The 17,130-nt window shown below is 38.5% G+C and overlaps 1 protein-coding gene across 15 annotated transcripts in view; it reads left to right on the top strand.

Annotated features, from left to right (window-relative positions):
- Positions 1 to 341: 341 nt before the first annotated feature.
- camk2d1 (calcium/calmodulin-dependent protein kinase (CaM kinase) II delta 1) overlaps positions 342 to 17,130 on the top strand; it is a 92,966-nt gene continuing 76,177 nt past the window's right edge. For 10 of the 15 annotated variants that reach the window (XM_051673861.1, XM_051674556.1, XM_051673948.1 and 7 more), the window contains exons 1-2: positions 344 to 627; positions 1,177 to 1,271. In XM_051673861.1, the coding sequence (XP_051529821.1) occupies positions 566 to 627; positions 1,177 to 1,271 (157 nt within the window). In that variant the 5' untranslated portion in view covers positions 344 to 565. Of the gene's footprint in view, positions 628 to 1,176; positions 1,272 to 17,130 lie in introns of all 15 variants that reach the window. The other 5 variants (XM_051674469.1, XM_051673729.1, XM_051674389.1 and 2 more) reach the window with 3 other exon arrangements.

Here is a 17,130-nt window from a genome sequence, read left to right on the forward strand (position 1 = left end):
GCAGGTGTTTTGAGTTGATTAGCTGATTGGCATGTCACCATATTCTAATTTTTTGAGAGAGTGAATTGGTGGGTTTTTGTTAAATGTGAGGCAAAATCATCACAATTAAAAGAACCAAAGACTTAAACTACTTCAGTCTGTGTGCATTGAATTTATTTAATACACGAGTTTCACAATTTGAGTTGAATTACTGAAATAAATGAACTTTTCCACGACATTCTAATTTATTGAGATGCACCTGTATATAGCGCTTTCTAACAGCAGATGGATTCTCCAGCGCTTTGCGAATCGGTTCAGTCGAATCATTCTAAAAACGAACGATTCACTCGCGAATCGGACGTCGCTGATCAGCAGAGGTGCGGCTCTTCAACTTAAAATAGGTTGTGTCAAAGCAGTGCCTGTCACTATCTGACACCTGCGAGAGAATCTGAAGCGAAAGACTTGGACGCTTTCTTTTCTTTTCCCAATTGAATCGTTTACTTTGAGTCTGCACTGGGGATATACAGGGAAGGACGACCGCAGATTTCACTTTTGCGCTCAGATTGTTCTTCCCGTCTCTCTCGGCATGGCTTCAACAACCTGCACCAGGTTTACCGACGAATATCAGCTGTACGAAGAACTGGGAAAGTAAGTATCAGTTATGAACAAACCTTAAAACAAAAATGTTAAACACGTTGTCTGGATCAAGTCGATTTAATTGCATGGATGCCTATACCTGTTCGTTCCTACCTGATGTATGGAAGCGCGTCTTATTTTGGTGTTCTTTGATGTGCAGTGACGTCGAGTTTCGAGTAAATATGCAAGTACTGATATTATTCTTTTCGCGCGTTTTGAAGGGAATTGCAAACAGTGGAATTCCCCCAGTTCAAACCCTTATGGTAATTTATTTATTTATTTTCAAATCATTCTAGAATTTTGACATAGGTGGTTAACGACATTTCCCCTTCCCCAGTTTTAGTTAGAATTCTATTCTGTTTATGACAAAGCTCTTTATTTGTTCTAGATAAGTTTAAACAGCTTCCTTTAAACTAGGCAAGGGTATTTCCAGAAGAGCTTATTTCAGATTTTGCATCCTCACCAACATAGATACAAATGTAATGTAAATGTGAAATAATAATGAAAAAATATCCTAAAAAATCCAAATCAAACAAAACTGGTTTCTCTTTTGACTTCCAGAGGAGCTTTTTCTGTGGTGAAAAGATGTATGAAAAACTCTACTGGTCAGGAATATGCTGCCAAAATCATCAACACAAAGAAGTTGTCTGCCAGGGGTGAGTTCACTATGTTGAATATATAATATGCTGAAAAGAACTTATTTCAACATAACTGTGTTAGTGGGTAGCAATATTGCCTCACATCAAAAAGGTCCCCGGTTCAAGTCCCGGCTCACCCAGGGCATTTCTGTGTGGTTTGCATGTTCTTCCCGTGTTCGTGTGGGTGTCACTGGGTGGCTCCAGTCCAAAAACATGCAGGTTAAGTGAACTGGAGTGAGAGTGTGAATGTTTATGTGTGTGTGTGTGTGTGTGGACTGGCCACCTATCTAGGGTGTTTCCCTGCCATCAGCCCAAGACAGCTGGGATAGGCTCCAGCACTACCCGTGACCCTACGTAGGATAAGCGGCTATAGAAGATGGATGGTTCAACTATGCTATTGTGCTCTCAATGCATCAGAGCGTTTGTTTGTCGATGCACATGTTCCCAGTATGCATTCACGTTTTTGCTGTATAGTAACCACAGTCCGACCATTCGTCGCACTGTTTTAGGTTACATCCGCAAAACCACAACTTACTTTCCCTATTACAACTGTACTATGTAATGTCAATACTGATACCACTATATAAACTTCTGTCTCTGGTATCATATAAACATTTATGGTGGTTTTATTAGTATTATTTGCTAAGGCAAGCAGAACTATTTTCTAATGCTCATTCTTACGCCTACCCCTGAGAATTAAAGGGATAGTTCACCCTGAAAATGAAAATTCTCTCATCATTTACTCACCCTCATATAGGGCTGCCACCGAACAAAGATTTTCCTAGTCGACTAGTAGTCGATAGTTTAAGCCATTAGTCAACTAGTTGTCGCACGTTTATGATATTAATTTAATTACTTAAATATATGTATTTTTGGGGGGCATCAGAAAATTATTTGAGTTTGCCTGCAGAGTTTGCATTTCACCTTCTAAGGCAAGCAGAACTATTTTCTAATGCTCATTCTTACGCCTACCCCTGAGAATTACCCTCTCGAAATGATCCCACACTTTGGATTTCCTGCCCGACATAATTAACTACCACATGGACCAGCCGTGTAAATGATCATGTCTGTCCGCCACTGACTGCGTGACTTCGCCACTTCCTGTGAAGTTTTTTCTTTTCAGCGACCAACCTACCAATTAAATCTTGGTCGACCAAGACTCTTCTCATCGAGAAACGTTTGGTCGACTATTAGGGGCAGCCCTACCCTCATGCCAACCCAGATGTTTATGACTTTCTTTCTTCTGCTGAGCTCAAATGAAGGTTTTTGGAAGAATATTTCACCTCTGTTGGTCCTCACAATGCAAGTGAAAGGTGGCCAGAACTCAGAAAGTCCAAAAAGGACAGACAGTCGTAGTAAAAGTAATACATGAGACTCCAGTGGTTAAATCCATATCTTCAGAAGTGTTATGATAGGTGTGGGTGAGAAACAGACCAATATTTAAGTTGTTTTTGACTGTAAAGCTACACTTTCACTTTCACTTCAACATTCTGGTGTGGAAGTGACTTTCACATTCTGTCACCAACTGGTTGGGGCTGGTCAAAGGTGGAGATTTTTAGTAAAAAATGACTTAAATATTGATCTGTTTATCACCCACACCTATCATATCGCTTCTGAAGACAATTTTAACAACTGGAGCCGTATGGATTACTTTTATGCTGCCTTTATGTCCTTTTTGGACCTTCTGAGTTCTGGTCACCATTCACTTGCATTGTAAGGACCAACAGAGCTGAGCTATTCTTCTAAAAATCTTTGTTAGTGTTCAGCAGAAGAAAGAAAGTCATATACATCTGTGATGGCTAAATGATGTAATGAGTAAATGATGAGAGAATTTAAATTTTGGGGTGAGCTATTTCTTTAAACTTTTTGCACAACTCATCTCACAATGTTTGTGCTACAGACATGAGTGATACTTCAAATCATGTGACTTGTTGAGAAGCGATGTGCTATTACTCTTCTAAGCAATGTGACGTATGATTTTCACACGTTGGATTATAAAACAGGTGAAAAATCACATAGATTTACATTGAAGGAGGGACCCGAGCCTTATCTAGAGACCAGACCTGGGCCTTTGTTTTGACTTGGGCCTGTAATTAACCTCCCAGAACATTTTAGCATCACCCTAGCAGCCACCCAGAACACCTTAGCAACTGGCTGATCTCACAGTGAAATCAGAAACAGTGTATTGACTTTTCTTTAGCTGACATCGGTCTGTACTTACCAAAATGTGAAACACTGCCTTCCAGTGGCCAAAGCGGTAAGTGTCGCTGGGGGTGCCAAAAGTGAGTTGTGAAGCAAGCTGTTTTCAGCTGTATGGCTGAAGAGGAATGCATATTTTATAAACTGTACCCCCAACCCAAACCCCAAACCCCAAACCTAAACCTAACCATCAGTGGAGTAAAAATGTAAAATTAGAGGGGAAAATGCAACATCCGAATCGCACTCATCACTGATTATGTTAACGTGATTACTTCCTGGTTTCAGCGTGGGATCTGAACCCAGGTCTCCCATGCTGCTGACACAATACGCTTCCGGTCAACATGGTAAACATGCTGGAGCCAATGCAAAAATGTCTGATAGGAGATTCTGCTTGTTGGTGAGTCGGCATAATGTGGCCGATCCTGGGGTACTGGAACTAACAGAAACAACACGCCAACTTCCCAGGTGATCATGCTGCTAGAAATCCCATCAGAGTGCACTTGGAATACATTAGCAGCTGCATGACAACACCTGGCAGTCACCCACAAAACCCTTGCATCTTGCCAGTGAGCTTTGCATGGGCATCCATCACTAACATTTAGCTCAGAAAGAAGTTTGCACATGTAAGTGCAGCCGTGCGTCACGGATGAGTCAAGCTTTTGATTAAGGCAAAAAGAGTTCATGTAAAAGTCGAAGTAAGAAGGACCACTCGTAATGCCAGCAGAAGCACTATTTGTCATCATTTACTCATCCTCATTTAGTTCCAAACCAGTATCATGTTCTTTCTTTCCGTGGAACACAAAAGGAGATGTTAGGCAGAATGAAAAGGATTTGACTTGCTATAGTTCTAGCTTGCTTACAGACAAGATGGCATTTGAAGAAAGCCCCAGAACTTCACCATGTCTAGAAAGTGACTTTGTGTGAAAAGGTCAGAATTGAAATAGATCGAAATCTTAAAATCCACCTTTAGAGGTTGGTGACATCACCCATTGCTCACCTTTTTGGTCCTTCATGGATCAGTCTGTCAATAGCATAAAAGGAATTGGGTGTTGTGGGAGCCTTGTGTTTCACGTCTGGCTGAGCTTTCACAGGCAGCTGTTTGCTGAGTGCGAGCGTGGGATGCTCTGGTTGCCCTGTATTGACTCATACTGAGTCTGTAATAATAGACTAAGGGCGAGTGGAAGAGATGGGTCTTTTGTGTACGAGAGAGACCCCTCACCTCCTGGTTTCTGTGAGGGGTGGAGAGAAAGCTTAAGTTGACTTGTAGGAGAAAGCATTGCGGTATTGTTAGGCAATTAGAAACATATTATAAACTTAACAAAAATGCACCAAAATGTACGGTGGTATTACCCTGCTGTTTTGGTAGCCTGAGATCTGGTCACAATCTAGGTGGACCAGAAAGAGATCTGAATCCACTTTCAGGGTCAGGGACAGTGTGAATGCGGAGAGAACTGGGTAGTTTTTCACTCTATTCCCTTTTGGGTCAACTTGGAGCCTAAGCTCATGAAAATTATGTGACTGTGGTGACATTTTTGCAAAATGACATTACGCGGTTCCTTATACGCATCGCAGCAGTTCCGAGGTGAAATAGCCACTGTGTGGCGCTAAAGTGAGATAAATGTTCTTCCATACAGATGAGGTTTTTAAGATGAATACTTTATCGAGTTTTAAATCAACGAAACCTACCTACCTCCCTACCCTAAACCTTAAACCTAAAGCTAACCGATAATGTCAGAAACAGCAAATCAGAGATGAAAAATGCATATGAAAATATCTAGTTTTGCTCATCCCTACTATTACATATTTGAATGTGTGTCAGAGAGGGGAACAACGAGCAAGAAAAGCCCATCTTATTTCTATCATCCATTGAAGGTCACTTCCGAATAGGGATTCCCTCTTCTGCACACTGTGTTTGTGCTCTGAATATTAAAGGATCTCCAGTCAGAAATCTCTCATCACATGGATTTATTGGGAGTGTACGGCTGAGCTGATTTGAAATCAATTTGTCCACATTCTTTTATTTTCTCAGCACAGCTAGATGCCCAGAGTGACTGAGTGCTAGAAGAAACAGCAGTGAGCTGCTTTGATTTCATTAATCCTTCTAAGGCTTTGACATACTTAATGGATGTGTCTGTAGCCACGGTGACTAAAAGATAGAGCAAGGAAACTAAAAGTGATTGGTAAAAACAAAATGAGAAAAACAGAGTTATAGTCAAACAGGAAGCAGAAACTTTAGGTACTTTTGTTGCGGTTGTAATATTTTGGATCAATTTACAATGGTACTGATAAATGAATAAATATCTAGTGCTTTTTTATTTACTGTAAGTGAACTGTTAACAGGGATTAGAGTAAAAAGCTGATGAAATTAATGGCAAACACATTTAGTAGCTTGAGCAATTATTGATTCTATGAGTTTCAGCGTGACCAGTGTAGTCTGATTCCTGAACAAATTACTCTTTTGAGCTGGTTCTTTTTTCTGAATGTATGACTCTTTTGAGCCGGTTCTTTTGAATCTACTGTGCAAAACATACAGCGTGACCAGTGTAGTCTGATTCTCGAATGAATGACTCTTTTGAGCTGGTTCTTTTGAATCTACAGTGTTAAACACTTACAGCATGACCAGTGTAGTCTGATTCCTGAACGAATAACTCTTTTGAGCCGGTTCTTTTGAATCTACTGTGCAAAACATACAACGTGACCAGTGTAGTCTGATTCTCGAACGAATGATTCATTTGAGACAGTTCTTTTGAATCTACAGTGCAAAACACTTACAGCATGACCAGTGTAGTCTGATTCCTGAACGAATGACTCTTTTGAGCTGGTTCTTTTGAATCTACTGTGCAAAACACATACAGTGTGACCAGTGTAGTCTGATTCCTGAATGAATGACTCTTTTGAGCCGGTTCTTTTTCCTGAACATATGACTCTTTTGAGCCAGTCCTTTTTCCTGAACGTATGACTCTTTTTAGCCGGTTCTTTTGAATCTACTGCATAAATTATACAGCGTGAACACTACAGTCTGATTCTCGAACGAATGACTCTTTTGAGATGGTTCTTTTTCCTGAATGTATGACTCTTTTGAGCCAGTTATTTTGAATCTACAGCGCAAATCATACAGCGTGACCAGTGTAGTCTGATTCTCGAACAAATGACTCATTTGAGCCGGTTCTTTTGAATCTACTGTGTAAGACATAATGCGTGACCAGTGTAGTCCTGACTCTATATGAACTGAGTACTGTTACAGTGGTATGTGTACTTAAGGCTTTGTGAGACTTCAGTCAGAGTAATTATTGGATGGTTGTTGATGTGACAACGTGTAGGTATTGTCACAACAATAACTACCCATTACTGTCACAACATTTATTAATGTTGTGACAGTAATGGAGACCAGCGAGAGAACCAGGAAAAGGGTTTGGACAATGTCCAAGAATGACCTCAGACGCCAAGATGCTGCCAAAGCATTATTTCAAAAACAGAAGTTCCCATCAGAAAGCTCACTTTGAGTCAATGAACTTGAATTAGAAAGAATTCTTGAAGAGATTCCAAGCTTTTGAAAAAAGAACAGTTACCAGCTAGAAGATATCAAAGGAGATCTGAATAAATCCAACCAAACAATTGGCCATGTAGAGGACCACTTTGAAGAGATGGAAGGCCAAAGACATTATGAAAGTGGATTCAAATCCATGAAATTCTTTGGCTATGTCTACATTAATCCGGATACATTTGAAAATGATGTTTTCGTTTAAAAATGCTCTCTGTCCACACTAGCGTTTTCAAGTGTTTTCCAAAAGTTGCTCATCCACACTGAAACGTCTGAAAATGCTTTCATCCCTGTACTGCGCATGAGTAAAACCTAAGACGCTTCGACATACGTCATTTCCGTCAGGCGTTTATTTACTTTCCGCCTCTTTGAAACGTCGCGGCAATGTCGAGGAAAGGCACCGAGTTTTTTAAATGGATGGACAAACATACTCAGGACCCAGGTGTAATGTAATGGCTCTGCACACTTCTCTGATTATTTTAGACACAGTTTGTTGGGCTAATCCAAACGCATTCGCCGTTTTTCGGTATAGAGTACATGCAACATTTGTAACAACATCCACTGGTGATCTCAGTTGTGTTGTCTGGCCTTGAATATGAGGTCATAGAAGTTCACTCAGATGATATAGAGAGTCCCTAGACATCCTAAAGTTCTCATGCCACTCCTCGAGCATGATAATTTAATGTACAAAATTATCCCACCACGCACGGGTGCGTCCTGGTCTCCGCTCCATGTACGGTCTGAAAACGCAACTGTCCTCACGTTCCGCCGCTGAACAACAACTGCGAATAAACAGCCCGTCTCCTTTGAAGAAATGTAAGCTGAAGTATGTACAAACTGAAATTAATCTTTAACAACGCACTCAAACTGGAGAGTAGCCAAAACAACTGCGATACAACGTCGTCCACCATCTTGTTTTGGACTGAATGGGTCACATAACTGCGTCACATGACTAAAAATGCATCATCATTTTTAAAAGCCTCCTTTTTCACAGTCCACACTACAACTCTAAAACGGCGTTTTCAAATTTATCCAATATGGAGTGCATTTTCAAAAATGTCTGTTTTCACGGACAAAAATGGCATCTCAGTGTGGACGGAAGGCCAAAACGGAGAGCAAAAGATGCGTTTTCAAATGAAAACGTTTTAGAGTGGACAAGGCCTTAGCTGTTGGGATATCAGATAGCAACTTTCTCATAAGAAGGTCGATAAAATGAGGGATCCACTTGCACTTGACTATGCAAACGAAGTAAGAAGATTTTTGAAATGGTCTACAACAGACTTGACCAGATCAGTGTCTGAAGGGACTAAGAAGGAGACCATAAATAACGGTAGTAAAGTTGAAAATTTACCAAACAAAGTTTGCTTTTTTTATGTGACATTTAGGGGAAAATTAAATCCGATAACTCAAAGCAAAGTGGAATATACAGGTGTGATCACTGAAATCTAGTTTGCTCCTACAAATCCTTGTTGTGCCTCCAACAAACCTAAAAATGCGACTAGAACCACTGTAGAGCTAATTGTAGCTGCCTGGTTCCTTGTAAACACGACCTTGTTTCCTGTTAGACTAATAAAACCCCTACTCCCTGACTTATCAAGACTTGTTTTCAGAAAGCATCAGATCGTCAGTGAACATACTACATGGGTTCTACATGGGACATCACTACACATTTTGGATCATATTCAAAATAATAACATGTAAATCCGATGATCCTCAGGGAGGGTGCAAACTCTGGACTGGATCACTGGGATTTATCTCTAGAGGGTATTGCTTACATTTTGTTACCTTTAGATTAATATATATATATATATATATTAAAAAAATGCCGGCACTTCATGCCAATCCAACAGCATGAATATAAATGAATGGCCACTTATGGAGATCCTTCAGTTTAGAGAGGGGGGAACAGGCTGCATCTTGTTCTCTCTGATTCTGGCCCTTTTTTTTTTGAACATGAAGACCAATGCTTTACACAGATGGTCTTTATTAGAAGGATATTATATTCATATCATTACATACTATAGCAACTATAGCAAAACCACTAGAGAATATCAGAAAAGCAGCCCTTGAAATGGCATTGGCTGTACAATTCATTTGAACACAACTGGTTCTTAAACCAAATAGAATTCTTTTTTTTTTTTATTTTATTTTTTTAATTGTATCCCCTTTTCTCCCAATTTGGAATGCCCAATTCCCACTACTTAGTAGGTCCTCGTGGTGGCGCGGTTACTCGCCTCAATCCGGGTGGCGGAGGACAAGTCTCAGTTGCCTCCGCTTCTGAGACCGTCAATCCATGCATCTTATCACGTGGCTCGCTGTGCATGACACCGCGGAGACTCACAGGATGTGGAGTCTCATTCTACTCTCCGCGATCCATGCACAACTTACCATGCACCCCATTGAGAGCAAGAACCACTATTCGCGACCACGAGGATGTGACTCTACCCTCCCTAGCAACCAGGCCAATTTGGTTGCTTAGGAGACCTTTGGTTGAGATTCGAACTCGCGACTCCAGGGGTGGTAGTCAGCGTCAGTACTCGCTGAGCTACCCAGGCCCCCTAAACAAAAAGAATTCTTGAGACTTAAAGGTACCCTTCATCAAAATGAAAATTCTGTCTCCATTTACTCAAACTCATGTTGTTCCAAACCTGTATGACTTTCTTTTTCCTGTGGAATACAAAAAAAGGAGATAAGATACCAATAACATGGAGAAAAAAAAAGAAATAAAGAAAGTTAAATGGGTTTGGAACAACATGAGGGTGAGTAAATGGTGACAGAATATTCATTTTGGTGAAGTGTACCTTTAAGTAGGGCTGGGCAATAAAATGTTCTCTATTTATCGCGATAAAAAAAATCCACAATACCGATGATAAGCTTTTGAGTAATCTTTAATATTAAACCTATGTTCTACATCTAGAAATGTAATCGGGTGCATGTTGCTAAAAAACACAAGCAGTTCGGCTTTCTCAGACTGTATGAAGTTGTTAACATTAGCTGCCTTGCTAATGATTAGGCTAAGCTGATCATCACGGTCTGGACACTGGGCTGATTACATACTGTGGTCAAGTTAGTTTTATGTTTGACAATCGTTGGATATTCGGGTTCATACAAATTAAACTTCAAGACCACTTGACCATCAACCTGCGCATCTTATCACGTGGCTTGTTGCCACGGAGACATAGCGCGTGTGGAGGCTTCACGCCACCCACCGCGGCATCCGTGCTCAACTCACCATGCGCCCCACCGAGAACTAACCACATTATAGTGACCACGACGAGGTTACCCCATGTGACTCTACCCTCCCTAGCAACCAGGCCAATTTGGTTGCTTAGGAGACCTGGCTGGAGTCACTCAGCAGCACACCCTGGGATTCGAACTAGCGAACTCCAGGGGTGGTAGCCAGCGTCTTCTACCACTGAGCTACCCAGGCCCCCACCCCTTATCTAAACTTAACCGATCAGTAGAGTGTGTAAACATGATAGGAAGCTGTTGTGTGTGACAGCAGCAAGTAATTGTCATGTATTAGATGGAAAGATGTCCAGCGACGTCATTGGCTGTAGTGAAAGGCATAGGAATTCAAATGAGTGCAGTCGCACGATATCATCCGAATTAGCCAAATGTAGAAAAGTCGTACGAATCCTGACGATTTCGCCATGAGAGTGTGTTGCGTAGTTCACAGTTTGTTGACCGCAATTCAGTTGCTTATCACATGCCACATTCTTTCTGAATGGGTTACAAAGTTAAAAGTAATGTAAATTCAAAGAACCCAGCGTGATCTCATTAGTGTTGTCCTTATTGTAGATTTCCGTAAGTAGCGCGTGGTTCTTGCACACATACATTGCAATATCAACGTAAGTTATCTACAATTCAAATGTTTGTTTAAAACAAATATTTGCAAATCTTTTAAGATTCATGGAATATTTAATTAATGAAATTCATAGGTTGATTTTATTATATTTATAATAAACAAGATTAATTAAATGTGTTTCACATATGCAATGCATCATATTTTGTTAACACATTTAATGCATTTAGCTTTTCATTTGTAGAACAGTGTAACAGTGTAACGTTTGCCAAATGGAATTATATTGTAAATGTAAAGATAGGAGAAATTGAGTTTTCTGAGTGTGTGTGTACATTGTTTTTGTGAGAATGGATATTTGTGGACAAAGGAATAACGTGCTCATGCTGAAGTTAAACATAGTTTCCTGACGTGAAAGGTTTTGCTATGGTTACACAATTTATATAGCACCCTTCAAACACCATGGCAGCATGTGGCATCTTTTGAATGCTTCATGAATGATTTATCTCTGTCATTTTGTTTAAAGAAAGACTTTGAGGACCCCTGACATCATACAGGTCCGAATAAAAGCACAATTCTCTTCATTTTGCACTGATTTTTATGTAATGAAATCAGTTTCCACATTAATCCGTGCATATATAATAGATTTTTCAGATTGAATGCGTTATTGGAAAAGTGTCTCGCCATTCTCATTATTCTCAGTGAAGATTCTCATTAGATTCTCATTACTGTAATGTTTTTGTTATGTTTTATTAAATCAGCATACATTAAAGTCAGTACAACAAATACTGCCTTAATGTGTAAATGCTTTATAATTTAAATAATGTTATTTTATATTCACATATATTTTATGTGAAATTTTACCTAGACATGTTCTAGTTATTATTATTATTAAGCTTACATTAATGTCCAGAATAAAATGTGCCTAAATAAATATTTTCCTGGAGCAGTTTTCATGCTGCATATTCGTCTGTACATCTGCATTGAGAAGACATATGGATTTGACTTTATAATCAAATGTTGACCTGCACTGTCCCTTGATACATAAAGGTGCCTTAAAATAGAAAAGATAGAAGTCCTTGTGAGGCCACTTCACTTAATTTGGCAAAGCTTATATAGATTAGAAAAGTAGTATGTCTTATTTAATACATAGGCTACATTAAATAATATACAAGTGTGACAGTATTATGTGTTTTATTTTCTTAATGGTAAGCTGTTGGTTTCACAAATTACTTCTAAGGGGGTCCTGAGTAGCTCAGCGAGTACTGACGCTGACTACCACCCCTGGAGTCAAATCCAGGGTGTGCTGAGTGACTCTAGCCAGGTCTCCTAAGTAGCCAAATTGGTCCGGTTGCTAGGGAGGGTAGAGTCACATGGGGTAACCTCTTCGTGGTCGCGATTAGTGGTTCTCGCTCTCAATGGGGCACGTGGTAAGTTGTGCGTGGATCGCGGAGAGTAGCATGAGCCTCCACGTGCTGTGAGTCTCCGCGGTGTCATGCACAGTCGAGCCACGTGATAAGATGCACGGATTGATGTCTCAGAAGCGGAGGCAACTGAGACTTGTCCTCCGCCACCCGGATTGAGGTGAGTAACCGCACCACCACGAGGACCTACTAAGTAGTGGGAATTGGGCTTTCCAATGTGGGGAGAAAAAAAATGACTGCTAAGGTCTCTGTCTGTCTCGCTCTCTATTTTCAGTATGTACTATATATATATCGGAAAATTTGTTTTATCTTTTTCTTTGCGTTTCCCTCTCTGATGCCTGTCTGTTTCATACAATCTTTGGTCCAGTAAAGCTAAATGGATTTTCTGTTATCACACAGTTTTTTCTGTTATGTTGCATTAAAGCACGGAGATCACAACAAAAGTAGTGTAGCGATGTATCGGTAAGAACCCCTAAACATGTTTTACATTACACACCAAGCAGATGGGAGGAGGAGTGTTTGGAAAACCAGTTTGTAAGTCATTACATCTTGTGATTCGGTTTACTGACAGATGAATAAATCTTAAAATATGGTCAGACAAAAAGAAAATCACTTGTCCCATATGTAGAGATGTAGAGTGTTACATACTGTAACTGTGATTAGCTCACTAGAGCAAAACACAGCCTACACGTGCATAAAGCGCAATACTTAAAGACACATAAAGTAAAACCTCCCAGTTATTCTGTGTTTGGACAACCTTCAGTTCTCTAAAGAATTTGCCACTGCATGACACATCAAACAAATGTTGCACAAATGTTTGCGTTGTGTGATTTACCCAAAGGCTTTCCTCATCAGCAGCGTAGTCTGTATAAAAATAGCTAATTTAAGAGCAAACTGTGACAGAGAATGAGAGATTATTTCACTCGTACACATTGAAGTCTCACAATATCAAAAATATCTTGTACACCATGTTTGAAACTTAATCCCAGTTGTGCTGCGTTTCCAGCTTTGTCCTGCATTCTTTTGTCTGACATTTCTTCCCACACATTTCCCAAGTGTTGTGTTTGAGTGTCAGGCATTGGTTAGCTTCTTTTCTTGCCTTGGACGAGTCTGTTTATATCTGAGTGTTTGACTCCCTAAAGAGCCTTGCCGATAGAGCTGAGGAAATGTCAGTGTTATGTACTGTAACTCAAACTCCCCATTCACAATTCCAACATCTGTTTAGTATTTACAAACCTCTGTTTTTGTAGCCAAGTCTCGCTGTTTTTGCGATAAATCTCTTGTCTTTATATCCATTAGAAGCATTGTTTTGTTGCGTTTAGTACTACTGTAGAAGGATTTCTTTGAAGTAATAAAAATAGAAATCACAGAAATGGACATACCTTCATTATTTACCCAGCCACGTGCTGTTTTCCAAGCCTTCTAAAGCCATACGATAACTTTGTGGAGTTAACCGAAAATTAAATATTATCCACTGACAATCTTTCCTTCTGCTGTTATGGACATTTTAATAAATAAATCTTAAAAATATAATAAATAAGATTAAATAGTTTTTCATTAATACTGATATATATATATATATATATATATATATATATATATATATATATATATATATCAGTACTGTGCAAAATTATTAGGCACGTAAGATGTTTCACAAAAGCATTTGTCTGAAGATAGTTATTTATATCTTCAGCTTAAGTGTGTCAATAGGAAATATACATTTTAGACTCCCAAACATTACTTTTGCAAATAGAAAAGAGTAGAATAGAAGAACAGGAAGCCCTGCAACAGATGGCATTGACCCCATAAAGCCCCCCACTGAACATTGTGTCAGTCTGAAATTACATAAAGAGACAGAAGCAATTGAGACAGCATAAATAGATAGAAGAACTGTGGTGAATTCTCCAAGAAGCTTGGAACATCCTATCTGCCAACAACCAAGAAAAACTGTGTCCAGGTGTACCTAGGAGAATTGGGGCTGTTTTAAAAGCAAAGGTGGTCACACCAAATATTGATTTAGTTTTTTTATGTTTACTGGACTTTGTATGACTAAGTGATAAATGAAAACTATTTATGTCATTATTTTTGAAGACATCCTCACTATGCAACATTTTTCACAAGTGCCTAAAACTTTGGCACAGTACTGTGTATGTGTATACACACACACACACACACACACACACACACACACACATTAAATATTTTAGACTATTTTAAGATTTATTTTAAGAAAATGATTTAAATTTCATAACAAGATGCCATCAAATTGAACTGTGTATTTTTTTAACAAAAGGAAATTGATCAATCTTAAAATATTTAGGTTTAATTATATATATATTTTTTTAAATGTTATGATTATTGTTGTTATTTTTATGGAATTTTGTTATGAAATTTAAATGGTTAAATCTTAAAATTATTTTCGGGAGTGTGTGTGTATATATATATATATACATACAATAGAATATTTTTTTAAATAAATATTGACATATATACAGCTCTGGAAAAAATTAAGAGACCACCGCAAAATTATCAGTTTCTCTGGATTTAGGTATGGTTTGAGTAAACTGAACATCTTTCATCACCGATCCTCCACTAAATTTCACAGTGGGTGCGAGACACTGTGGCTTGTAGGCCTCTTCAGGTCTCCGTCTAATCATTAGACAACCTGGTGGAGGATCTGTAATGATCTGGGGGTGCTTCGGCTGGAATCGGGCAGATTCGTCTTTGTGAAGGACGTATGAATCAAGCCACGTACAAGGTTATCCTGGAAGAAAACTTGCTTCCTTCTGCTCTGACAATGTTCCCCAATTCTGAGGATTGGTTTTTCCAGCAGGACAATGCTCCATGCCACACAGCCAGGTCAATCAAGGTGTGGATGGAGGACCACCAGATCAAGACCCTGTCATGGCCAGTCCAATCTCCAGACCTGAACCCCACTGAAAACCTCTGGAATGTGATCAAGAGGAAGACGGATGGCCAAAAGCCATCAAACAAATCCAAGCTGCTTGAATTTTTGCACCAGGAGTGACATAAAGTCACCCAACAGAAATGTGAAAGATTGGTAGAGAGCATGCCAAGACGCATGAAAGATGTGATTGAAAACCGGGGTATTCCACCAAATATTGATTTCTGAACTCTTCTGGAGTTAAAACATTAGTATTGTGTTGTTTAAAAATGAATATGAACTTGTTATCTTTGCATTATTTGAGGTCTGAAAACACGGCATCTTTTTTGTTATTTTGACCAGTTGTCATTTTCTGCAAATAAATGCTCTAAATGACAATATTTTTATTTGGAATTTGGGAGAAATGTTGTCAGTACTTCATAGAATAAAACAACAATGTTAATTTTACTCAAACACATACCTATAAATAGTAAATCCAGAGAAACTGATCATTTAGCAGTGGTCTCTGTATATATAGAGTATATATATATATATATATATATAGAGCTGTATATATACAGTATATATATATATATATATATATATATATATATATATACTCACACACACCCACACACACACAGTATATAATGTCAATATCAATATATCTTTCAATGCATAAATAAATGTGTCAATAAATAAATAAATATACTGTACACTCAAAAATATTTGTAAAATTTAGGCATTTAAATTTCATAACAAATTTCCATTGAATTGATCTTATTATGCAAAATAACAAAAAAATTTAATATTTTAAGTTTTATTAATAAAACTTATAAAAAAATAAATTCATTAAATTAAAAAAAGAAAATAGGTTAACATATTTCTTGAGTGCATACACAAATAAAACAATTAGGAAATGTGTGAAAGGAATAAATATGTCAATGACATTTTGTTTTTATTGATACACTTATTGACAGATGTAGATGCTTTTAATTAAATATTTATTTATTAAGTGTCAGTCCTAATCCTTTATACGGCTCTCAAATCAAATATACAGTATATTCACAATATAGGATGGCCTCTCATTACTTATTGCTTAAATAAATGTCTATTGTGCTGTCATTTGAAATGCATTTTTAGTATAATACAAGATTTATTTTATAACAATAAATTATCTGGTTTAGTCATTTTCTTTCAGTGTGAAATTGTATTGTTTATGCCATAAAACATGAGAAGGAGTGTCTTATCACAAATAACATTTCGGCTATGCCCAGACCTAGCTGTTATAGGTAATATACGTATGTTTGACAACCCTACAGTGAGAATGTTGATATTTAAATGTGAATCTTTAACTCCATGTTAAATGCAATTTGTGCATTTAAGGGACACTGTTCCAACATTCAGTACATTTACATGCACAGTTATAATCAAGCTTCAGCCATTTTTACGCAGTCGAACTACAGTCTTCTGTCTGTCCAAGTATACGTGACACAATGCGTAACTGAATATTTAAAAAAAAGTCATCAGTTGAGGAAGTGTTATGTCGCCCTTCACCTCTGCTTTTCTGAGTATATATGCATAAAATGTCAAGGCCAGTTGTGGTCCTTTTAACATGCACACATGCTGGACGAAGCTGAGCTACAGTCACATTATCTAGGTCTGTTAGTTCGACTTCGCTAAAACTTTTTCAGTATGGCTAAAGCATTTACATGACATTTAAAAACAAAAATCAAAACTGAACTCAATCTTTTAAAGTGCATGTAAATGTACTGATTGACTAAAATATCATGTGTTTCAGGCAAACTCGTCTATAGTATGGGAGAACCCATTCATAAGTACATATGTTTGTGCGTGGGCTTTCAAAATCTTGTCAGGTGATGGTTGAAGATTCTTTGTCACGTGAAACCAGAGCCCAGATTTCAGTTTTTCTGCGCATCTCATCACGTGGCTCGCTGTGCATGACACCGCAGAGACTCAGCATGTGGAGGCTCATGCTACTCTCCGAGATCCATGCACAACTT

This window comes from Myxocyprinus asiaticus, chromosome 1, assembly GCF_019703515.2.
Source record: "Myxocyprinus asiaticus isolate MX2 ecotype Aquarium Trade chromosome 1, UBuf_Myxa_2, whole genome shotgun sequence".
NCBI lineage: Eukaryota > Metazoa > Chordata > Actinopteri > Cypriniformes > Catostomidae > Myxocyprinus > Myxocyprinus asiaticus.